At 68.0% G+C, this 22,740-nt stretch overlaps 2 protein-coding genes across 8 annotated transcripts in view; one reads left to right on the top strand and one right to left on the bottom strand.

The window, feature by feature from the left end:
- Positions 1 to 359: 359 nt before the first annotated feature.
- The window catches only part of BRF1 (BRF1 general transcription factor IIIB subunit), a 44,222-nt gene continuing 21,841 nt past the window's right edge, over positions 360 to 22,740 (bottom strand). For 5 of the 7 annotated variants that reach the window (XM_082737330.1, XM_082737334.1, XM_082737333.1 and 2 more), the window contains 14 exons: positions 21,150 to 21,222; positions 16,037 to 16,186; positions 14,995 to 15,088; positions 14,130 to 14,256; positions 13,701 to 13,740; positions 13,523 to 13,615; positions 9,627 to 9,896; positions 8,333 to 8,394; positions 7,940 to 8,021; positions 7,811 to 7,866; positions 6,640 to 6,896; positions 5,344 to 5,395; positions 4,776 to 4,944; positions 360 to 4,386 (listed from right to left, as the gene is read on the bottom strand). In XM_082737330.1, the coding sequence (XP_082593456.1) occupies positions 4,349 to 4,386; positions 4,776 to 4,944; positions 5,344 to 5,395; positions 6,640 to 6,896; positions 7,811 to 7,866; positions 7,940 to 8,021; positions 8,333 to 8,394; positions 9,627 to 9,896; positions 13,523 to 13,615; positions 13,701 to 13,740; positions 14,130 to 14,256; positions 14,995 to 15,088; positions 16,037 to 16,186; positions 21,150 to 21,222 (1,563 nt within the window). In that variant the 3' untranslated portion in view covers positions 360 to 4,348. Of the gene's footprint in view, positions 4,387 to 4,775; positions 4,945 to 5,343; positions 5,396 to 6,639; positions 6,897 to 7,810; positions 7,867 to 7,939; positions 8,022 to 8,332; positions 8,434 to 9,626; positions 9,897 to 13,522; positions 13,616 to 13,700; positions 13,741 to 14,129; positions 14,257 to 14,994; positions 15,089 to 16,036; positions 16,187 to 21,149; positions 21,223 to 22,740 lie in introns of all 7 variants that reach the window. The other 2 variants (XM_082737329.1, XM_082737332.1) reach the window with 1 other exon arrangement.
- BTBD6 (BTB domain containing 6) lies at positions 17,616 to 19,850 on the top strand. Its single transcript, XM_082737338.1, has 4 exons — positions 17,616 to 18,061; positions 18,219 to 18,309; positions 18,442 to 18,560; positions 18,660 to 19,850. Exons 1-4 carry the CDS (start codon positions 17,697 to 17,699, stop codon positions 19,690 to 19,692), a joined length of 1,608 nt encoding a protein of 535 aa, XP_082593464.1. The 5' UTR covers positions 17,616 to 17,696; the 3' UTR covers positions 19,693 to 19,850.

Raw genomic sequence — 22,740 nt, 5'->3', positions numbered from 1 at the left:
AGGGCCATAGGCAGCTGAGGTGCAGCGTCCAGGGGGCTGCAGGCTGAGTGCCTACGGTGCCCTGGGCACGGCTGCACATGCAGGGGCGGTCAGGGTCCGGGAGGCAGCAGGCCTGGGGCTGCGAGGATGGTCCAAGAGGCCTAGCTGAACCCCCAGTGCTAGGGGCTTGGGTCACCTTTTCTCCAAGCCAGTCTTTGCTGCCTTGCTGGGCAAGGGGGTCCTCAGACCCAGGAGGGGAACAGGGTCAGTGTATGAGATGGTGAGCCTTGGATGCCTGTGTGGTGGGAGCCCAGCCAGGCAGGCCCTCCAACGACATGCTGGTGGCCTTGACACGTTGTGGACAAGGACCGCACACCCACTTGGAGGCTTCTAGTCTTTATTACTCGGGGAATACAGCGTTCCCAAGGGTAGCGCCCGACGGTGCGCAAGTGGCCGCCAGGGGGCAGGGAAGCTGAGCAGAGGCCCAGGACGCTTGGCCGGGCCGGTCCCCGGCGGCCGCGTGTGTGCTCTGCAGTCCGAGTCCCTGAGAGCCCGGCTGGACGGTCCGCAGCCTCGGGGTGCGCAGGCCCCAGCTGCATCCACAAAGGACTGGGCACCCATACCCGCAACGGCCACCCCGCACTGCCGGCCTCGCACCTGCCAGCGCCTCCCCACCACGCAGTCTGTCAGGGCTGCAACCTCCCAGAGGCGGACGGAGGGGGACACTGTGACCCTGGGAGGAGAAGGCGGCGGACAGAGGTGTTGCTGCCCAGTTCCGGGATGGCCAAGGGGAGGTGCTCACCCCAGCAGACCCCATGGGGCTCCCACTGGGTTCCTTGAGCCGGATGCATTGGAGGCAGCCCCGGACAGAGCAGACACTGCCCCGGGGACCTCAGTCCCTGGGGGATGCCCAACCCCTGCCCCTCCTCCCCAGAGCCCACTGCCCTTGGGCAGCGCTGGTACCCACGGTCGGCCACCAGTCCCACCTCCTGCTCGGGCCGTGACCCAGCCGGAAGCCACCGTGGGGCCGGAGGAGGGCACCTGGCGGGGGGCGGGTTGTGTGGGCCCAGTACACACGAGACTGGAGAATGAGCAGGCTGGTGTGCCCATGGTTACTGGTGACAGTGGCCAGCAGGCCGGACAGGTGTGGGAGGGAGGCCTTTTGGAGCCACTGCACAGATGTCAGTCACCAGGGACAGCTCTGGAGAGTGCTCCTCCCAGCCTCCCCCTGCCCAGCTCTTCCCGCCCTCCGGGCCCCGCTGCCTGCCTGGGACACCCCGGAACGGCCGAGGAGGCACCAGCCAGTGTGCTGGCGGGCTGGGTGCCGTTGCAGACCTGGCCCCATCCTCGGAGGAGCCATGGCCCAGCTGCCCGCTGCAGCCCTGTCAGAGGGTAACTGTGGCTCCACCCCCAGGGCTTGGGGACAGGAGGTATAGGCCCCACGGCTTGGGGCGGGATGGGCAACCAGCGGGTGCTGCACGCAGACACGAGCCCTGGGTCTTGGGTGACCCTCCTCTCTGGGGAGCAGGCCCCATCGGGCCACAGCCCCACTGCAGCCCACCTGCCTGCCGGGGCCTGGCACCCAGAAAGGAGGGGTCCAGTAGCTGCAGACAGTGTGTGTGACACACGCGTGTGACGCAGGGAGCCGCACACACAAGCACCAGGGTGGCACACGTGGGGACACGCACAGCTGCGCGGGGACAGGTGTGTCCTTGCGCGCTGCCCTCCGCCCAGGCTGGCGCTGGTTCGCCCGTCCCGCTCCACCAGCACGCGAGCCCTCCCTACAGGACACGGGGAGGGGACCCGCTGGCCCGCGGGGCTAGACGTGCCTGCTTGCTGCCTGGGACCCCCACACAGGGACCCCAGCCTCGCTTGCGTGCTGGCCTCGGGTTCCAGCTCTGCAGGCTCAGGGACGGGCACGGGCATGCCAGCGGGCAGACACGGGCTCCTCAGACGGTCAGCACAGACAGGTGTCCAGGGCTCTGAGAACCCCCTCACCACCTCCCCTGGCTCCGCCGTGTGCCCTTCTCAGGACGAGCCTGCGGTCGCCGGCCAGGCCTCGGCACCCAGAAGGGAGCTGGCTGTCAGGACACGGCCCAGGGAGGCCCCCTCCACGCCAGCGCCTGTGCCCTTTGACCTCCCGTGGTGCCGTCCAAGCCGGCAGGCGGCCCGCACGCATCCCGCCTGCAGGGAGGGCCGCGGAGCCCAGGCTGGAAGCAGCCTCACCAGCAGGCAATGGCGTGCAGCTGGGGGGACGTGTGCTCCAGCTGCTGCCCGATGCTCCTCCTCGGGGCTGGACCCGGCCTGAGTCAGGCCCCTGGCCCTCGGAGCATCTCAGGGACACTGACCCTTGGACCTTGGACCGAGGGCTCCCAAAGGCCCTGGCCCTCTCCCTGGCCCAGGCGCCCAGGCTCTCCAAGCCTCTAGGGTGCCCATTCCTGCCGCCCACCCCGCAAGAACACAGGTCAGCAGGTGAAGTGGGGGTCTGAGGTCCTGTCCTAGCCGCGGCAGCCGTAACCGCAGATGTGGGACAGGCGCAGACAGGCCTGCGTGTCCCCCTCAAGCCCACACGTGTGGCCGTGGTGGCCGGCACACAGGATACCGGCCGTGGCCCAGAGGGACCCTACCGGCTGCTAGCCTGGGCCTCGCCCCTGACCAGCACCTTGACCACCACCCAACCATGAATACCCCACATGCCCCTTCACACCACACCCTCTCGGGGGACAGTCCTTCCCACCAGCCCTTCTTCCCTGACCCCTCTCCAAGCCATGTAGGAGGCTGACCCTTCCTGCTGCAGCCGGACTCCCGCTCGCTGCCATCCGCCCGCAGACCTCACGTGCAGCCTCCCCGGGCCTCCTCCCCATGAAGTCCCCTGCCTCCGGGCCTTGGCCCCATCAGCCACCCTGAGCGCCTGCCTCTTCTCTCAAACCCCTTCCCCTGCCGACGCCCCGTGGGACCCCCTCCCTCCCCTGCTTTGCAGGTGCAGCTTTCCCACTAGCCTCTGCCGCGACACCCGCTCTGGCCCCGGCTCCCAGCAGAGGCGCCTCCCCCTCACTGAGCCCCGTCTCGAAGCCTGCCACGTGCACCATGCTGCACCGGCGGCCCTGGGTCCCAGAAGGTGACCTGGTCACTTCCAAAGCCACAGCTACCCCTCCACATGGGGGTCCTGTCCCTGAACGGCACAGCAAACACCCCAGAGCCAGTGCCTGGGGCTCCCTGAAGAGCCGCTGCGGCCCAGTCCTCCCTCCCATGAGGGGCCTCGGCCAGGACAACCCACACCACACACAGGTTCAGGCACTTCTTATGGGGGTGGGCGTGAGGGGGGTGAGGATGCAGCCCGAGCCACGTCCCCAGCGTGCTTCTGACAACGGGGCCAGGGCCCTGCTATGTGCCTCTCCCACCCCCACGGGCCAGGTGCCCTGCTGCGGTCTCCCTCCTCCGGGGCCGGCCACGGAGCCCGGCCGGGAAGCCCAGGCCACAGCCTCAGCGGGTGTCTGCGCATGTAGGTCTTCCTGTCCCACCGACCGCACAGCCCGCTCTGTTTCTCCAGAACCCAGGACGGGTGCAGCCAAGGACCTCAAGATTCCCTGCTGCAGACTCGGCCACACTCCAGCCTGGACACAGAGGGCTGAGCCCTGGGCAGGCGATATGGCCTGGCTTGGCTGCCGTCAGGGGGGCCAAGGCTGTGGCCTCGAGGGACAGGAGTTCCTGCCCTGTCTCCCTGGCCATGTCCAGAACAGTGATGTCCACACTGAGGCCCTCAGAGTGGTCCCTGGGCCCTCAAGTGGCGGGGCTGGGCCCCTAGCTGGACGGGAGGGCAGTGGTGCGGCCAGGACGCTCGGTCTGCCATCTGTCTACAGACCGAGCCAGGTCCCGCTCAAACAAGACCCCGCTCTCCTGACTCCGGCTCGGGGCAGGGTCAGGCCAGCCGCACAGGCTGCACAGGACACCCCCACGGCCTCTGGGCACGGACGGTCCCTCATCTGTGGAGAGCACTGCTGGCTCAGGTCACCGGCGGCTGGGCCATGCCCGGTGCAGGAGAGGCCGGTCCGGCTGGAGACACGACGGTGGGAAGGCTGGGTGCGGCACTTCTCAGCCCGGGGAGGGGTGGGGCCGAGGCCCCCAGCTCCGCAGGGGCAGTGAGTCCAGCACTCACTTCCCAGAGTGGGCCTCCTCATGCCTCAGTGTCCTCCCGTGGGGCAGGACGGTGCCGCCTGCCAAGGTTCCTGGGCCATGAGACCCACATCGGACCAGACGCGCAGACACCGGCCCAGTCCCCTTGCCGGGCAAACGCCCCTCACGGTGCTCCAGACGGGGTCCCGGCAGCAAGTGCCGCAGAGGTGCGGAGCTGCGTGGTGCGGGCTGCGGCTCAGTAGCCTTCGTCTTCCTCGCCGTCACAGCCGTAATCTGCGGGCGCAGAGGACAGCTGTGGACACCCTGGGGCGGGGCCCACCTGGCCGCCCCTCCTGGAGGGGCTCAGGCCCCGCTTCACGTGCTGTCTTCACCTCCCCAAGGCCCTGAGGCCTGGTTCCCGCTGGCCAGGCAGCCCCCCTGCAGCCTGGAGCCCACGGCCTTCACAGCGCTCGGGCTCCCCACACGGACGCACCGATCTGCATCTCGGTCCCAGCCTCGCCCGGAGTGAGAGAAGGTTTCATTCAAAGCCCAAAGCTCTGAGTTTAGGGCTGGTCAGGAGCAGAGGATTTGTGCCTTTTTCGAGGAAGTAAGCCCCGCCCCCACCCAGGGCGTGTCGCCCCCACCCAGGGCGTGTCACCCCCACCAGCTGCAGGGCCCCTCACCGCTGCTGCCCATCATCTGCAGGGCGCTGACACAGGGCTCCCCGTCCTCCTCCTCGGGGTCCTCCTCCTCGGGGTCCTCCTCGGGGGGGTAGGACACAGGCCCACTCTCCACCACCGCTGTGGGTCTGACGGGCTCGGCTCCCAGGCTGGGTGAGCTCGGGAGCAAGGTCTGCAACCGGGGCACAGGCTCTGGGAGGCCGCCTGCCCAGGGGGACGGCCTCACAGCGCCAGCCTGGCTCCCAAGGCCCACTGGCCCCTCCCGTGTCCTGGACGCTTCCCAGCCTTCGGAGCCCCCACAGCTCCCAGGCAGCCCCTCTGTCCAGCCCGTCCACACTCACGAGCACCCACGAGGCTTCCGTTTCAAGGCCACGGGCCTTGCCCAGAGGATGTGGCCCAGCCCCACAGCATGTGGCTGGGGCTCAGGCCCACTCTCCTGCCACCCGTGGGCCTAAGGACCGCTGTGCATGGGCCAGGAGAGTCCACGCTCCCTCCCCGCCATGGGCTGACTGCTCAGTGGCTCACAGACACCGTCCCCAGGCCCGTCCCGGGCCGTGGCCACACAACGTACCTCCCCTACAGCTGCCCTCTTGGCCGGCTGGGCAGACACCATCGGCCGCAACCTGAAAGAGAACACCGCGTGGCAGCCTCAGTCCAGGCTGCAGCCACGGGTCGGCGGACAAGGGGCCTGCTGAGGGGCGGCGTCTCTGGCGGTGTGTCTGGTCACCGAGTGCCCGGCCCGACTCTACTCCCCCAGACCCCACACCCAGAAGCCGACCCCCTCCTCAGCGCTCACCCTGATGTCACTCCTCCCAGCGGAGCCTCCCGGCCTCACACTCCTCACCCGGCCTGGCCCAGTCGGCATTCTGCCCCCTCTGCTGGGGCTCACGCCCACCCCGTGCCCCTCTGCTAGGGCGTGTCCTATGTGCACACACGCCCCACGTACATGCCCCACGGAGGTGCGTGAGTCACTGCACCTGTGCCCTCCTAACAGCACAATGGGCCCAAGTCGCCACCCCATGGGCCAAGTGATAACAAGTCTGAGTACCACCCCCCTAGGGCCGCGGCACAGAGCTGGGAGCGGGGGTGCGACGGGGGTGGTTGCCGAAGCTGGAAATCAGGGTTTTTCTGTGAAAACTTCCTTTTGAATGTTGGTAACAAAGCCGGTTTTAGCTCAAAAGCTATGCCGGTCGATGGCAGATAAGCCCGGGCAGATCTGATGCTCCTCTGTCGTCTGACGAGTAAGAACCTAAACTCGGGGGCACCAGGGGCTCCACGTGTGGAGCGTCCGACTCTTGGCCGAAAGGCTCCGGTCGGGACCCCAGGCTGAGGGTGAGCCCGTGCTCTGCTCTGCCGGCCTGAGTCCTTCCCTCGCGGCCCCTCCCTCCGCTCTCCCCCGCTCACGCTTCCGGGTGCTCTCTCTCCCTGCCTCCCTAAAATAAGTTTTTTTAAAACGGGACCTAAAATGGTGCTGCCCCGGGGCTCTCCAGGCGGCCGCCCAGCTGCTGCTGGCCAAGGTTCTGGGAGGTCTGCTTCAGCGGTGGTGTGCGGGGGCGGCAGGGAGTGGCCGCGGCCGGAGATGCCTCCCCGGGGCCGTCCTCAGCCCTGGTCCTCCCTGCCGGGGAGGAGAGGCCAACGGGGAGGCTCTCCTCTCCCTGCTCCTCACCCTCCCAGGAAAAGAGGCTGGCTCGCCCCTCCAGAGACAGAACACAGCCTGCAGGGTCGGACCCCCTCCCCAGCCGCCCGCCCCACACACAGACACGGGCCGGCCAGGGCCGCAGGTGCAGCGGGGGACCCAGACGTCGGCTCCCAGCATCTGGGTGGGGAGCGCACCCCCCAGGCCCCCTGCCCGCGCCCAGCACGGTACCTCTTCCCCACGCTGCTCACGGGGTCAGCCCCACTCCTGCCTGCGGGCGTCTTCCTCCGAGACAGCTTCCGGGCGCCGGCCCGCTCCTGGGGCTGCGCGTCGCCCCCACGCAGGCTGCCCCCGCCCTTGCTGTTGAGGTCCTGGAGCACGCTGTAGTTGATCTTGCTGGAGATCTTCTTCTGCTCCAACATCTTTTCGATGGCCTCCCCAGCTGTGCTGGCCTGGATGGGCTCCCGTCGCTTACAGGACTTCTTGGGCTCAACAGAAACAGGGGAGTTACCGCCCCCTGGGGACCTGCTAGGTGTCTCGGGTGAGGTGGGGACCCTGCTAGCTGGGCCCCGACGGGGAGGGGCTGGGCAGCCAGCATCTGCCAGGGAGCCCTGTCCCCAGGAGCCCAGGTGTCCAGGGCGCTGGTCCAGGCCCCCCAAGGACGGCTCCAACCTCCTCCTCTCAGACGGGGTGAGGGGGCAGCCTACATCCCTCTGCTGCGGAGCCGACGGCAGGGCTCAGGGTGTGAGGTCTCTCGGGGGTCACCCGCAGCAGCACTGGGAGCTGCCCACAAGCCCACCATATGGACACCTGGCTGCGCTGGACACTGTCCCCACCTGAATAAGGCAGAGCAAGGTGCCGTGCTCTGGACAGATCACCCAGCATGGGGAGACCTTGTCCTGGTGTGTGCCACCTACAGAAGCCTGAACGGTGCCTCCTGCCAGCTCCTCCCCTGCCCACCCGCCCGCTGACCACGCTACTAGAGGCCTCGAGCCCAGACCCCAAGCTGCAGGCCCGCCCCCCGGAAAGGTTCTCAAGCAGACCAGTGACCCACACTGGATGCATGCTGAGCTCCTGCCTTTGTTGCTCGGGGGCTCGACCACTCCCTCATGGCCAGAGTCCCTGTCCGGCCACACAGAAGCAGCAAGCCACGTCTCTGTGACTGCCCACAGGACACCTGCGACAAGCAGACTTTCCCAGGGCCCAGAGGGGGGATCCCAGAGCTGGGGCAGGGCCCTCAGTGGGGGTCCCGATGCCCCGACTCAGCCTAAGGACCTCCCCAAAGCTGAGGGTGATCTGTCCAAGGGGAGGCCAGCACCGTGCAGGACTGCGTGGCCGGAGCCGCCACCCTGGGAGACCTCGTGTGACGCAGGCGGGTCTCCGAGCGCCGGGCGAGCCTTACCTTGTGCTCCTTGTAGATACCCAGCTCCTTCTCCTTCGCGATTCTCGCCTCCTTCTCTGAAAAGCCCCCACCGCAGGATGAGCAGGGGCCCCGCGGCCCCGGCCCCCCGGCAGGCAGGCAGGCACTTACCCCTCTGCTCCCGCAGGTACTCGGCGTTCTCCCGCATCCACAGCTCGGCCTTCACGCGGGCTTCCGCCTCGTTCAGGATGTACTGGGCAGAGCAGAGCGCCACACTCAGGTCTCGGCTGCCCAACACGCTTCCCCACGGACGGGCCGGTCAAGGGCGGGCCTCTGACCCGCGGGCCACGGGCTCCTTACTGGGAGCCAGTCAGCGATGCCTGTCCTTGCCTACCCCTGCCGAGGCTGGGAGCGGGGCCGGGTCCACACACCAGCCCGCGGGCACAGGAGCGGGGCGGCCGGCCAGAGTGGGCGGACATGGGTTCCAGGGGCCATGTGGCCGCGAGGGGGTGCCCCGCTCCCGCGGCCCGGGGCCCCGACCGTGCAGAGTTCAGTGGAGCTCACCCTGTCAATCTCCAAGTCGTCGATGCCGCTGAGGTCCAGCTCTCCGTCCCCACGCGCACCGGCTATGGGGAAGCACAGGGCCGCAGCGTTTGGGTCGGGTTCTGCTGAGCAGGCACAGACGGCCCTGGGGCGGTCTTAGGACCCCTTCCAGGATAGGAGCCGCCTCCTCTGGGACCTGGGCTCTGGCCAAGGGCTGACGGCAGCCCCTCGTTGCCGGCAAGCCCAGCCCCCTCTGTGTGCCACTGCGTGGCTCACAGCCCAGGGCTGCGTGCGGAAAGGACACGACGCTAGCCCCAGCAGACCCGGAGGCTCCCTACGACACAGGCACCTTCAGTGCGGAAGCATGGCTTGTCTGGCTCTCTGCTCACTGGTCCAGGAGATGGGCCCTCAGCCAGTCCTCAGTGATGCACTCAGGACACCCCAAACCCTGCTGGCCACCCCCCATCCCCCCGGGTCAACAGCACAAGCCGAAAAGCCCAGCAGCTGGGGCAGCCTCTGACCACGGGTGGCCCGCCCACACCCAGCAGCCGAGCACCCCCCATGCTGCAGCTCTACACTCAGGCCCTAAGCAGGGGTCCCCCCGGCATCCCCATACTGCTCCTACCCTCCATGCCCTGCCTCACTCCCTCAGCTCCTGCAGAATGGTCTCTCCTGGCCCCAGGGCCTTTGCACAGGTCCGTCCCACTGTCAGAACAGGGGTGTGATACACGTATGTACAGAGCACCCTTGGGGAGGCCCCGGCACATGGAGCCAAGCCCTGGGCGCCCAGGGGCGAGGCAGGGCCTGTCTGCAGCTGGGAGTACTTGGGGGAGCCAGTCCTGGCACAGGGCCACGACCCGCTCTCTGCAGCAAACACGGCAGAAGCAAACCGGTCTTCTTCCTGCTCAGGCCCCCCCGCTGCAGCGCCGGAGCCCGGCGAGTGAGGCTGCCCACACGTGGGGCTGTGCCCAGAAGCAGCTCAGACAGACGCAGAGGGACAGGCAGGAAGGAGCCTGCAGCCACCACCCAACCGAGCACGCGTCTGGCCCAGCCCTGAGCCAGGGGCTGGCGCAGGAGGGGTCTGGGGGCAGCGGCAAGCCCCGCTGGTAAGCAGGGTGTCCTCACACACGGGGTCGACGACAGCCCACTCCACCTGGCACGGGGGAGCTGGCAGCGCCCTCCCAGCCTGCCCTCCCTGAGGCCACATCCAGCGGCACCTTTCCCCCCGCAGAAGGGGCGGGGTGACCTGGACCCAGAGCCCGCGGCCACAGCCCCCACCCCAACCTCTTCCCTTTGACCCCTCCCCAGCACTCACTGGGCTCCTGGCTCTGGGAGGAGATGCACTCCCGGATGGAGTCCGAGATGCCCAGGCTGGCCGCCGTGGGCAGGGGGCCGAGCAGGGACTCCAGGGCCGGGGGCCGGCTGCCCCCCTCGGGGCCTCCTGCCTCTCCAGAGCTGGAGGAGACGCCGGCGCCAAGCAGCTCCCGGTAGAAGTCCTTGTTGAGGTGGCTGGCGGCGGCCTGCAGCTCCTCGTCCTCGGGGTCCTCCTCGCCAAACAAGCTGGACGCAGAGTCCTCCACGGAGCCTATGGACGCAACGCCACACACCCGTGAACCCTGCAGGAGCTGCCCCGCCCCGCCCCGTGCCAGACACGACCGTAGGGCGGCAGGAGGCACCCGTTCCACTGTGCCAAGAGAGGCGGAGCCGCGCGTTGCCGGGAGGCGGCCCCACGTCCAGGTGCCTGCAGGGAGCCCTCGGGGCTTCCACACCTGACGCTGCACAGAAAGTCACTCAAAACAGACACAACCGCTAAGAGCACCAACGCCTCAGGAATCGACAGAAAACGTTTGTAGCTTTGAATCAAGCAAAACTTCCGGGTGGGACACGGACAGCCCCCTCCACGCCCCCAGGCAGGACCGCGGCAGACGAGGGAGCTCTGTCCCCCATGAGTGCGCGTCCGCAGCATGCCGGGAACACTCAGGGCTCCACGAGAGAACACACGACCAACCAAGGCACATGGCGCGGCTGCGGGAAGAAGGCGGGGCAACTTCTCCAAGACCCGGGCCCGTGCCCTGCAGCCGACCCAGCAAGTCTGCGGCTCGGTGCGCCCGGACACAACCACGTGCACATCCACACAGACGCTGCACACAAACGCTCCCAGCACCATGTGTGCAACGACCCAAACCTAGAATCACCCCAAACGTGCTCGACCAGCCACCTCTCCTGCACCATGGACCGGGGCTGCACACGCCCACCTGCACCGTCCGCCAGAACCGGGCAGCCGGAGGGCAGTCAAGACACGCCATGCCGTCCGTGGACGCGGAACTCCAGAAAGCACGACGGGCCCCAGGGGCGGAGACTCACCAAGGGCTGCATGTTCGCGTCACACTTTGTCGAACTAAATTTGTGAACGTCGCCCAACGTTCCAACGATCAACAGTCAGGACGTCCGCCCCAGAACGCCTCCCCCTGCTTTCCAGCGTGAGCGCTCGCGGTAAGCATGGAGCCTCACGCGGGCTCACGCGTCTCTGTGAACTTTTCTCCGCGGGCAAAAAGCCGTCCGATTCCTCGTGCACAGTAAAGTCGTGCGGGGCGATGATCCTTCCCGGTACCCCGCCGCGCCCCCACCCCAACGCCTGGGCGCCCCCGCCCTAGGGCCAGACCTCAGCAGCCGCGCACCCTGCACGTCCGCACTCCTGTCCCACAGGCTGGGCCTTGGACCACCTGCAGAGTCCGGCCTCCCCACTGGCCTCCTTGCTCCCCGCCCCCGGCCCCTTCAGCCTGAGTTAGACCGTGTCATCCCTGGGGCCCCACTCGGGACCTCCACAACCCGACTGCACCCCATGTAAGCACCAGCCTCCCCCACGCCGCTACAGGGCTCCTTCCTTCCCCAGGCCTCTCCCGAAACGTCGCCTGTCCTGGCCAGTCCCTTCAGCACCGCGTGGGCAGGGAGCCTGGGAGCCGGGCAGGAGGGTGGCACGCAGGCCTCCTGGGTCCCATCGCCGCTGGTGACCCCACCTAGCTTCGGGCTTACTCCAGACAGGATGAAATGTCTGCCGTCCCATGCCATAGGAGGTCCGGGTCAGCAGACGTGCGGAGCCGGGCAGAGGGAGCGCACCCGCGACGATCCCGTCAGAACAGGTGTGGGAAGCTGAGCCTGGGGCAGGAGATGGGGGGACCCGCTGGTGGCAGACCCCCGGCCGGCTTCCTCACGGCTGGGGCAGTGCACCCAGGTGCTGTGCGGGAAACGGCAGTAAGAAGACATGGGTGCAGAGCCAGGCCTCCCCAGGTGCACAGAACGCCGCCCGAGTCACAGGCACGCCGGGAACGGGCTCCGACTACTAGAGAAGAGTCTCCGGCTGGGGCACCACAGAGGCACACGCTGCACACACGCCCCGTGTCAGAGCACAGCAGTCGCCACACGGGCAAGCGGGCACCACAGAGGCACACGCTGCACACACGCCCCGTGTCAGAGCACAGCAGTCGCCACACGGGCAAGCGGGCACCACAGAGGCACACGCTGCACACACGCCCCGTGTCCGAGCACCGCAGTCGCCACACGGACAAGCGGACACTGGCCACCTTCGTCCTCAAGGCATCAGCGGGCAGAGTGAGGACCAGAAGGGCTAGCAACGCCCTGGGGGATACAGGGGCTCACGGGTGTCCCCAACCAAAGAAGACCACAAGGGGCACAGCACCAGGGACACCCCCACGCGTGAGGACAGGTGTGGACACTGGGAGCAAGACCGTGAGACAGACGGCGCTGCCCCAGCTGCGGACCATATGCCCGTCGGGAGCCTCGGCCTCAAAGGGAAACCCAAGCAGAAGCCTGGGCAGCACAGAGCTCTGACGAGGCCCACGGGCTCCCTCGCATGCCCCGAACTCCGGAGCAAACCCCTCGGGCAGCGGCTCCGGGGGCCAGAGAGCGGGCGGGGCCGAGGGAGCAGAGCGGGGGGTCACCGACGCAGCCACCGGGGCGACGCGATGACCGTGCAGTGCAGACGCGGCACTCACGGGGAACCAGTAACTACTTACAGACCAGAGAGAGCCAGAGAGACAGAAACACCCCCGCAAGGACACGAGCGAACACACAGTCCATGGGGCCACCCGGCTGGGGCGTCCCTGCGGGGGCGGGGGGGCAGGTCGCATGGAGCCCAGGAAACCCTACGTGCTCTCCATGGGCCCCACAAATGTCGAAGCGCTCACCGATGGCCCAGACAACACCCAGCGAAAACCGTGCGTGGGCACGGCCCTCTCAGGACAAGGTGGCACCCAGCCCCAAGCCAGCACCGTGTCCTGGGAGGCACCTGGGCCACATGCCCGTGGCCACCACTGCCCCTCAGCAGGGGCTGAAGGGCCAGGCCACGGCCTGGGCGTCAGGAGACGTCAGCAGGCCGGACGTCGGTGGCGAGCACAAAGCAGCGGTCACTCACGTGGAAGACCCGTGATGGAGCGCACAGAAGCAGGCCTGGAAACCTGCGGCTTGGAAACCTGGGGCTTCCACACCTGGCAGCAGCGGAAGACTGCGGAAGGACACTGCTCAGGGCAGCAGCACTGGGCAGGTGGCCTGGCCCAGAGCACGGTTCAGGAACCCCCACGGGGCGGGAGATGTCCACTCTTGGAGTGGGTCCACGGGGCGCTGGGCTGGGGCTTGGGCCACGGAGCAGCGGCATTTGCCCTCCAGATAGCCCGAGGCAGGGGTGGTAAGCAACAGGCCTTGCTGAACCAGAGAGACGTACAACAGGGCCCCGCGCAGACCTAACAACGGGGCCCCGAGGACTAGGCAGGAAGGCAACATGGGAGCGTCCAGGAGCGCAAGAAAGACCCCGTGAGCGCGGAGACCCGTGCACAGACACAGCGGCTCTGCGATGCCCCCGGCTACGTGGGAGCCGCGACGGGGAGCCGGCGGCCGCAGGAAGGGGTTCTGGGGGCAGTGGCAGAACAGTCCGGAACGAAGATCTGGGTGCTGAGGACCAGCTTCCCCCGAAGGCTAGAACCTGGGGGCACAGAAGTCCCAGGAGCAGCTGGACACTCAGCACAGCACGTCAGGGTCAGGTGGTGTCCAGGGCGGGGACCCTGTGAAGGGGGGCCCTGCAGCCCTGCACGGGGCGGCAGCAAACAGGGCCAGAGGCTGGCCAGCAGGGAGTGCCTGGCGCAGGTGACGTGAGCAGGGCTGGCCCCTGGAGGCCGTGGGGGACGCGGCTGTGCTCACCGTCTCTGGTCAGGCTGGCGAGGGTCCCCTTGGCCTTCGGCCGGCTGTTCTCCAGCTCGCTCTCGATGGCGTCCTGATAGCTGGAGATCTCACCTGGAGGGGGCGACCGCGCACACTGAGCTCAAACCCACTGCTCTAGGGGCCGGAGGCACCTGTCACGGTGAGGCCGGCGGGTTACCTTCGACGTCCTCCAGTTTCTTGGACAGGACCTGTTCGAGCTGAAACAACAGTGGAAGCAAAGACGTCATGTGGGGAAGCGGCTGCACGGCGCTTGGGTCCCCAGCCCCGACACACGCCGACTCCCTCGCCCAAGGAACTGGACTGTACTGAGCCCGCCCAGGGCAGAGCCAGGGCTGACCCTGATGGCTGTGGGGAAGATGTGGGGGCCATCGAGGGACCTGGCACCCCACGTCCCATGCCCCCAGGGCTCAGCCCCTAACCCCACCTGACCGCTGGGGCACCGCCCACCTCTCCCTGCATGCCGTGGGGACACAGACCCGACCTGGCCCGTTTCAAAGTAAAAACAGGACACAAGACGTAGTAACGCCGCGAGATGCCGGCGTGCTGCACGGCCAAGGCCCGGCCCGCCCGCGCGGGGCGCACTCACCTGCTTCATGCGGAGCTTCCGCTGCCCGGCGGTGTATGATGGGGGGTCGCACTCCCCCTCCAGGTCGATCTTCATGAACTCGTCCACAGTGAGCTGGCTCGTGGGCGTGTCCTCAAACTCCGTCAGCCTGGAACAAGAAAGCCTCAGGAGAGAGCCGCCCGGCGCCCGGCCACCCTCGGCTACGAGCCCTCCTCGCTGCGGCCAACAGCGGGGCCCCAGGGAGGAAAGGTCGCACTGGTCGCTCCCACGGGGAGACTCAGAGGAGGCCCAGACGCAAGGAGACCAAGCCGGCAGCCCTAGGTAGTCGCCAACTAGAGCTTACCCACGTCTCATGCGACCTGCGAGACGTCTAAGAATAAAAAACTTATTTCAAAAAAACTTCCAAAGAGAACTAGACATCAAACGTGCAAAATACTTTATCTGCTTCAGAAAGCGCCGCAGGCTACGATCTCAGACGAGAAACACCTTGCACGTGGCAGATTCGCGTGAAAACGGCCCCGACAGGGACCGGTGATGGGGCTCCTGACAACCCCGTCCAGCCCACCCGCGGCTGACGCTGCAGCTAGCTCGGCCGCCCCACAGACACCGCAGCCCAGAGTGGGGGCTTGTGGACACCCGGGCTTCCCGGGAGGGCTCTCAGTGCACCCCAACCTACCTTGGGGTGTGGGCAGAAGGGCCACTGCAGGCGCAGCTGGTGAGGGCCAGGAAGATGGACCAAGACCCTGGACAGAGGCGGGCAGCCCCTCGACGACCCAGGCCGCTCTGGGTCCTGGCCAGACCAGTGGACGGGAGGGCCGCAGAGGCAGGTGTGGTCAGCACACAGAGCAGGTGTCCGAACCCCAGGCCACGACCGAGAGCCACCTACCTCTTGCGCAGTGTGGACTCACACACCTTGACCACGCCGATGACCTCTTTGACGGTTCTCCGGAAATCGTGCATCCTGGCCGCAACCAGAAGTGCTGGAAAGAAGCACGACGGGGCACGGGACGGGGGAGGTCACGCCTCGGGACGGGCCAGGGTGGTGACCTGGGCAGTGGGAGTCCTGCCCGGGAGGGCTGTGGGGTCTCACGGCCGGTGACCGTTGCCCAGTGCTCGTGAGGTCCCACACCCGAGAGCCGCGTGCCGCGCCTTCCGTCTCAAACACAGAAAACAAAAACGCATCTTCTGAGAACCTCATGGGACCCCTCAAAGCCGGGGAGCGGACTCTGAGGTGACACCCAACAAGCACTGGTCGGCAACAGAGGTAAGGACTCTGGGAACACGGCCCAGAGTGGGCCCCGTGCCGCGGAGCATCCCAGGAAGGACCAGAGCCAGGAGTTGGGGAGTGGGGGTGTCCTGGAGTAGAGGCCAGCAGACAGGCGTAAAGGCCTGCTGGGGAGGACTCCAGGCCCAAGGGCTACGTCAGACCCCAAGGCGTCAGGGACAGAGCTAGAAAACGCAGAGGGAGACCAAACAGCTACCCTTTGGGAGGCCAAGGAGCCAGCCCAAAAGGCCAGGGATCGTCAACAGTAGTGACTTGGCACTAGGGACAGGGCTGGCCTCGTGGGAGCCCTCGAGGGACAGGACAGCTCTGGAGACAGTAACCCCCACAACCAGCAGAGCCTGACCCTCCTGACCCCAGGCCGTCCTACCCGCCCCGCAGAGACCCGAGGGTGCCTGGGCCTCCTACTCTGGGCTGTCCTCCCTGCTGGCAGAAACCCAAGGTGGCCTGACCCTCCTGACCCCAGGCCTCCTGAGCCCGGCTGTCCCACCTGCCCCACAAAGACCCAAGGGGACCTGGCCCTCCTGACCCCGGGCTATCCTACCTGCCCCACGGAGACCCGAGGGGACCCGTCCTGCTGACCCCATGCAGTCCTACCTGCCTGATGGGAGACCCAAGAGGACCTGGCCCTCCTGACCCGTCCTACCTGCCCCGCAGAGGCCCGAGGGGCGCCGGCCAGTGTGCATCCAGTCTCTCTTCATGCGCTGCAGGAGCCTCAGGGCTGTCATGGACACCTCGTGATTCTTCTCTCCAAACTCCAGCAGGTGAGCAAAGCGCGGGATGTAGAGGCATGGATCTGCCGCAGACGGGGGTGCCTCAGTGCCGCCCAGGGCGCGTCCCCCTCCCCCCAGGCCCCATGGAACATGCGTGTTCCAGCTCTGGGTGGTGCACCAGCACCACCCAGCAGGATACCCATCCTAGGGGTGACCCTCCTGCTCCTCCAACTGCATGGCTTCCCCGGCCCTTGGTGGGGGCTGGCGGCCCCGTCCCTCCCACAGCAGCCGCAGGGGTCGGGCGCTAAGCCTGCACGGGCACCCACGTGCTCGTGGACACACGTGACACCTGCGGCTGTGTCTGGCACCTGCCGGATGGCCACTGGGACGGAGCCTGCTTGCTCCCCACTCACTGGCTGAGTTCACCATCCGAAACTCAAGCCATGGCTTCCCCCCGCTGTCTGCAGGTGCAGGGGCAGCTCAAGTGACCATACTCTTCCGCGCAGGGGAAAGCTCAGGAGGGACCCGTGCACACACTCTCCCTCCCTCAGCTGACCCAATCATGCGGGGCCGTTGGAACACCAGGGGCCAGACTTGCTCTGGACGGGGTCGTCAGGAAGTCCTTGCTGACGCCTGCAGAGGGAGCTCCCTGAGGGGGCCACAGGCCAGCCAGAGAGCAGGCGTGTGGGGCAGGTGGTGGTCGGCAGGACCCTGCTGTCCACCAACATCAAGCACCCTCCTTTGGGGGGCCGATCAGTCCACGTCCACGAGGGGCCACCGGACTGAGCTCCAGACCCTGGAAGCCCCACGTGGGCTGGCACTGGCAGTGCCCTGCAGCCGGCTGGCGGCCAGCAGAGCCTGGAGACACCGCGGACACGGAGCCCTCCTAGGACGCTCTGCCTCAAGCGCCCGAAGCGCAGACTGGCCACAGAGAGACCAGCTCGGCCCGCGCCTCTAAACAGCGACCTTCAAGGACAACCTGTCCGGGAAGCTGCAAACTCAAAGGCTCAGCGGACCAGCAAGGACCGGGGTGCCGGGGAGGACGCTCTCTCCGCTAAGGACCTGACTTAGGCTCAGGTCATGAACCCCCCTCCCGGTCGGGCTCCTTCTCTGCCCCCGCCTGGGGTGAAGGTGGAGCCGCACTGTCGCGGAGCGGGGAGAGCCCGCGGGGGCGCAGGGACCCCACCCCGGGAGCGATCGGCCGGGCGACAGGGCCCCCGGGGGACGAGGGCAGTCCCGGAGGCCAGGGCAGCGCGCGCACACGAGCGGCACGACCAGGCGCGCGCACCCCCGCCTACGCGCAGCCAGCGGAGGCGGGGCGGGGCGCGAGGGGGCGGGGCAGCGCGGCGCGGGGGCGCGCACGTCGTCCGCGCGAGGGCAGGGGCCGGGCGGGGCGGCGCGGGCCGCGAGCGCGCACGTCGTCCGCGCGGCGGGGTAGGGGCGGCGGAGAGGCGTGACGCGACGTGACGCGCAGGCGCCGGGCGGCAGGGCGAGGGCGGCCGGGACGGCGCCCCCTGCTGCGGGCTGCGGGCTGCGGGCTGCGGGCTGCGGGCTGCGGGCTGCGGGCCGGCGGGCGGGCGAGCGGGCGGCCCCATGCTGCTGCCCCTGGCCTGCCTGCACGGCCGGGTGGCGCAGTGCCTCACGGCGCTCCTGGTGCTCGCGGAGCCGCCCCCCCGGCCCCGGCGCGGCGCTCGGGCGCTCGGTGCCCCGCCGGCGCGCGCGGAGGCCGCCCTGCCCGCGAAGATGGCCGCGGAGCTGTACCCGGCCGCCGGCGCCGCGGCCGCCACCGCCACGGACATCGCCAACAGCAACGCCGCCGCCGCCGCCGCGGGCAGGAAGGGCCCGCCCTGCGCCCCGCCGCCCGCCCCGCCGCCGCCCGCGCCCGCGCCGCCCGCGCCGGACAACAACAACTTGGAGAGCCCCAGCTGGCAGGCGGTGCACTCGACCCTGCGCGAGCGGTGAGCCCGGCCCGCCCTGACCCCCGCGCTCCGCCCCGGCCCGGTCTACCGCCCCGCCCCGCGCCCGCCTGACCTGATCCCCGCGCCGCGCCCCGCCCTGACCCCCCGCGCCGCGCCCCGGCCTGACCCCCGCGCCCCGCGCGTCTGCCCTTTGCAGGAACGCGCTCATGTTCAACAACGAGCTCATGGCCGACGTGCACTTCGTCGTGGGGCCCCCGGGAGCGGCCCGCAGGGTGCCCGCCCACAAGGTGAGGGCTCGCCCGGCCCTTCCCGGGGCGCCCTCCCCAACCTGGGAGGGAGGGGGTCGCGGCTTCCAGGCCTCCGCCGGGGGGCGGGGCGGGGCGGGGCGGGGCTCAGGGCAGCTCGGGTCTCCTCCGCAGTACGTCCTGGCCGTGGGCAGCTCCGTCTTCTATGCCATGTTCTACGGCGATTTGGCCGAAGTGAAGTCGGAAATCCACATTCCCGACGTGGAGCCCGCCGCCTTCCTCATCTTGCTCAAGTAAGCGCGCCGCCCCGGGCGCAGGGAGGGCGGCCGTGGGTGCTCCGCCGTCCAGGGCCACCCCGAGCACCCCGTGACGCAGCCCCCGCCCCCGCCCAGGTACATGTACAGCGACGAGATCGACCTGGAAGCCGACACGGTGCTGGCCACTCTCTACGCTGCCAAGAAGTACATCGTCCCCGCTCTAGCGAAAGCCTGCGTCAACTTCCTGGAGACGAGTCTGGAGGCCAAAAACGCCTGCGTCCTGCTGTCGCAGAGCCGGCTGTTTGAGGAGCCGGAGCTGACCCAGCGCTGCTGGGAGGTCATCGACGCGCAGGCCGAGATGGCTCTGCGGTCTGAAGGCTTCTGTGAGATCGACTGGCAGACGCTGGAAATCATCGTGAGGCGGGAGGCCCTCAACGCCAAGGAGGCGGTGGTCTTCGAGGCCGTGCTCAACTGGGCCGAGGCAGAGTGCAAGAGACAGGGCTTGCCGGTCACCGCGCGCAACAAGAGGCACGTTTTGGGGCCCGCCCTCCACCTGGTCCGAATCCCCACCATGAGCCTGGAGGAGTTTGCCAACGGCGCTGCCCAGTCGGACGTGCTAACCCTGGAGGAGACCCACAGCATCTTCCTGTGGCACACGGCGGCCAACAAGCCCCCGCTCAGCTTCCCCCTGACCAAGAGGAAGGGCCTGGCCCCGCAGCGCTGCCACCGCTTCCAGTCGTCCGCCTACCGCAGCAACCAGTGGCGCTACCGCGGGCGCTGCGACAGCATCCAGTTCGCCGTGGACAGGAGGGTGTTTGTCGCGGGGCTGGGCCTGTACGGCTCCAGCGCCGGCAAAGCCGAGTACAGCGTCAAGATCGAACTCAAGCGGCTAGGGCTGGTGCTGGCGCAGAAGCGGACCAGGTTCGTGTCGGACGGCTCCAGCAGCACCTTCCCGGTGTGGTTCGAGCACCCCGTGCAGGTGGAGCAGGACACCTTCTACACAGCCAGCGCCGTCCTGGACGGCGGCGAGCTCAGCTACTTCGGGCAGGAAGGCATGACGGAAGTGCAGTGCGGCAAGGTGACCTTCCAGTTCCAGTGCTCCTCGGACAGCACCAACGGGACCGGGGTGCAGGGTGGGCAGATCCCCGAGCTCATCTTCTACGCCTGAGGGGCTGAGGGGCGGCGTGGCCGTGCTAGGTCAGGCACCAGGAGGAGGCCTCTCTCCGCGGCCGGCCCCGCCGGGAAGGGACGTGCGGGGGACGGTGCGACCCCGTTGTCCCCTGCCGGCTGCCTTACTGACATCATTAAAGGCTTCGCTTCTTTCTATCTCTCTTGTCCGTAGTCGGCGGTGGTTCGGAGCGGGAGCCAGAGGCTCTCCCGCACGCCGAGGGCCGGGGGTTCTGAGTTCTGGCTGCTGGGCGGACACGGGGGCACAAGGCTTCGTACAGGCCCCTCCCGCAGGGCCCACACCGCCTGCTTTGTGGGCTCTGCCATCCCTCCCGCCCGTGAGTTCGCGGCGGTACCATGCTTAATCTAAAACCTTCCCTTCAAACCAAAATTGGGAAAAGTCACCTAAAACAGTCCACATCTAACTGCATCTCCGTAACAAGGTTTCCACGAAGCAGGAGCCACCGAGAAAGAAGCGAGCGAGGGACCGGGAAGCGGAGACCCACGCTCTCCCGCACGCCTATGGACGGCGCGTCCCTTCCAGCACACAGAGAAGCCCCCACAGCTACGCCAGGCTTCCTGGTTCGAAACAAACTGCCTCCCGGGGGCCGCCTGTCCCTGTGGGTGTCGGTCAGCTTCCGCGTGGGGCTGGCGTGCAATGCTCTGGAAGAGCCCGGTGTCTGCTTGCATCGCGCTTCCTGAGGCCTCCCAGCCTCTCGGACCAAGCCCTACTGGAGGACTCCTGGATCTAGGGTGGTGGGTGCCGTGGGGCTCTCTGCCGGCCTCGGGCTGCAGGCCCCAGACGGCCCCGTACAGGCCGGCTTCGGGGTAAGACAGGCTCTCTGGGCCCTCCCAGGCTGCACACACTCTGGACAGTTGCTCTGTTTCTGAAAAACCTCAGCTTGACCCCCAGAGGGAGGAGCTGTGTCACTCAGCACAGGCACGTGGCCTCTTGGAAGGGGACCTAGCCTGGCCTAGCTCAGCAGCCGCGCCCCTCTCCTGACCCACACCGCCAGACCCTGGCTTCCCAGCCCGAGGACCACCCTGCACCCCCCGCCCACCCCTACCCAGCTGCACTCTGTTCCGTGAGATATGCGTGTAGAGGCCCCCGCTGGCGACTGACCACGCTCCCCTCGGGAAAGCCCCGCGGAAGGTGGAACAGGCTAGGGAAGCCCCCACTCCATCCATCGGGGTCCTTCCTACCCCGGAGCATCTGCCACTGGCTGTGTTCCCCAGACAGACAGATGGGGCCTGTTTCCCTCTGTGGCCTGCTCTACACCTGCCAGGGACTGACCACGGGCACGCTGCATTCAAGCCAGAGGTAACCCCCAAACCGTCGGGCTCTCGGCTCCCTTTCAGAGCTCCCTGCCTGCCTGCGGAAGCTCCCGTCCCTGCACAGGACCCCCTCCCACTCCGAGCTCCGGCCAGGCTGCGGCCCCCCTGCCAGCCCCGCCGTACCTATTGCCGGCGCGTTGATGCACAGCTCTCTCGCCAGGAGGAGGAAGGTCTTCCCCAGCACGTACACGTTCACCTGTGAGGAAGAGGCCGCGGCTGAGGACGGCATCGGGGTTTCGGAGACGCTTGCTCGGTTCCCTCTCCGTTCAGTCCGACAGATCCCCGTCAGAGCTGCTGGTGCTCCTGCCTGCCCCCGTCCCCACGCCCACCCCGGTCCCCACGCCCACCCCGGTCCCCACGCCCACCCGCCTCCCGATCCCTGCTACCCCTGTCTCCACAATGACTGCATTGGTAAGAGAAGCCGCTGAGAGCGGTGGGTGCGCCCCAAGTTCACTGTAATTCACACCGGTGTGCACCCCTGCGTGTTCCCTGCGGGCCGTGGCCTCGGCCCCTTGTTGGGATCCTTGTCTGTGTCCCTGTGGACCTGCTCCCGGCTGAGGCTCTCTGCAGGTCTCAGGGGCTGACCTGCCCCCAGCTGCTCCCATCAAGCACGAAGCTGCTGTGGAGTCCACCGCCTGGCCAGGTTCCTGGCAGGTGGACACGGGATCTAGGATTCTGGGGTGCAGACCACCAGCATGGCCAGCCTGGGGTTTCATGCAGTCCCGGGCCGCATGAAGGCCTGGCAGGGGGCCTGTGGGTAAGGGGCTTCTGAGCCGTGTTTGATGGCAGGCATGGGAGAAGCTGTTCCGTGTGGATGAGGCGCACAGTTGGGAAAAGCCTGGGCTTAGCCCCTTCAGCCCAAGCTGGAGAGAGGCCTGGCCCCTGCCCCTGCCCCTGGGGCTTGCAGGCCTCAGTGTCCTGGCCCTGGCCCCGGTCCCCTGCCGCTGGTCTCCCCACAGAGTTCCTCTGCCCCATCAAGGCTGGCCTGTGAGCTCCTGAATGAGGGCCCCTGAGCCTCGTGCCCAGGAAGCTACCAGAAAAGACCAGGAAGAAGAGCCAAGAGCGCCCGCCAGGGGCTCCCAGGCAGCAGAGACCGGTGCCTGCGGAGAAGACGGAGGGGTGGGGGACGCGGCACTCCACATCCAGGCCGCCTTCTCCAAGCCCCCTTCCCAGGGCTGGGGGCTCCCAGAGCTTGCCTTCTGAAAGGAGTCTGGCCCGGCCTGCCCACTGGGGTGCCCGCGCAGTGAGCCTGTCGGTGTGTGCGCGTGTGGAAGCGTCTCCTAGCGGCACCCCGAGCTCCTGCACCCTCCTAGCCTCATGCCCGTTGGGACCAGGGTGGCACTCACCTGCCCCTCCCCACCGCAGCAGAACCACCCTGACCCACCGCCCCTTCCCATCTCCCACCTCCCTGACCCTGGCCCAGGCAGACGGAGACCCGGATGCGACAGGGAAGGGCTCTCTACGTTAGAAACAGTGACACGGACGCTGAGGACCCCTCGCTGGGTTTATGGCTCAGCTCCGTGGAGGCGGCTGGTCACAGCTCGCTGTGGCTGGCCAGTCTTTGTCCACCGGGCAGATGGGCTCTGCACGAAGACAGCCGAGTGCCCCTGTGCCGGCCACAAGTTCGTGGGGGGTCAGGATCCCCCAGTTCCTCCAGGGGGTGCTCAGTGGGAACTGAACTCTGAGCCTGTGTCAGCCCTTGGGAGCCCCACGC

Source organism: Mustela nivalis (assembly GCF_964662115.1).
Source record: "Mustela nivalis genome assembly, chromosome: 6".
Classification (NCBI taxonomy): Eukaryota; Metazoa; Chordata; class Mammalia; order Carnivora; family Mustelidae; genus Mustela; species Mustela nivalis.
This window is presented reverse-complemented; position numbering and strand designations above follow the sequence as displayed.

What these genes read in the sequence shown, in the direction of transcription:
- BTBD6 (XM_082737338.1), top strand. Translation starts at nt 17,697, where the DNA reads ATGCTGCTGCCCCTGGCCTGCCTGCACGGCCGGGTGGCGCAGTGCCTC. An exon ending in GCAGGGTGCCCGCCCACAAG is followed by an intron (nt 18,310 to 18,441) that starts GTGAGGGCTCGC and finishes TCTCCTCCGCAG; the next exon opens with TACGTCCTGGCCGTGGGCAG. An exon ending in GCCTTCCTCATCTTGCTCAA is followed by an intron (nt 18,561 to 18,659) that starts GTAAGCGCGCCG and finishes GCCCCCGCCCAG; the next exon opens with GTACATGTACAGCGACGAGA.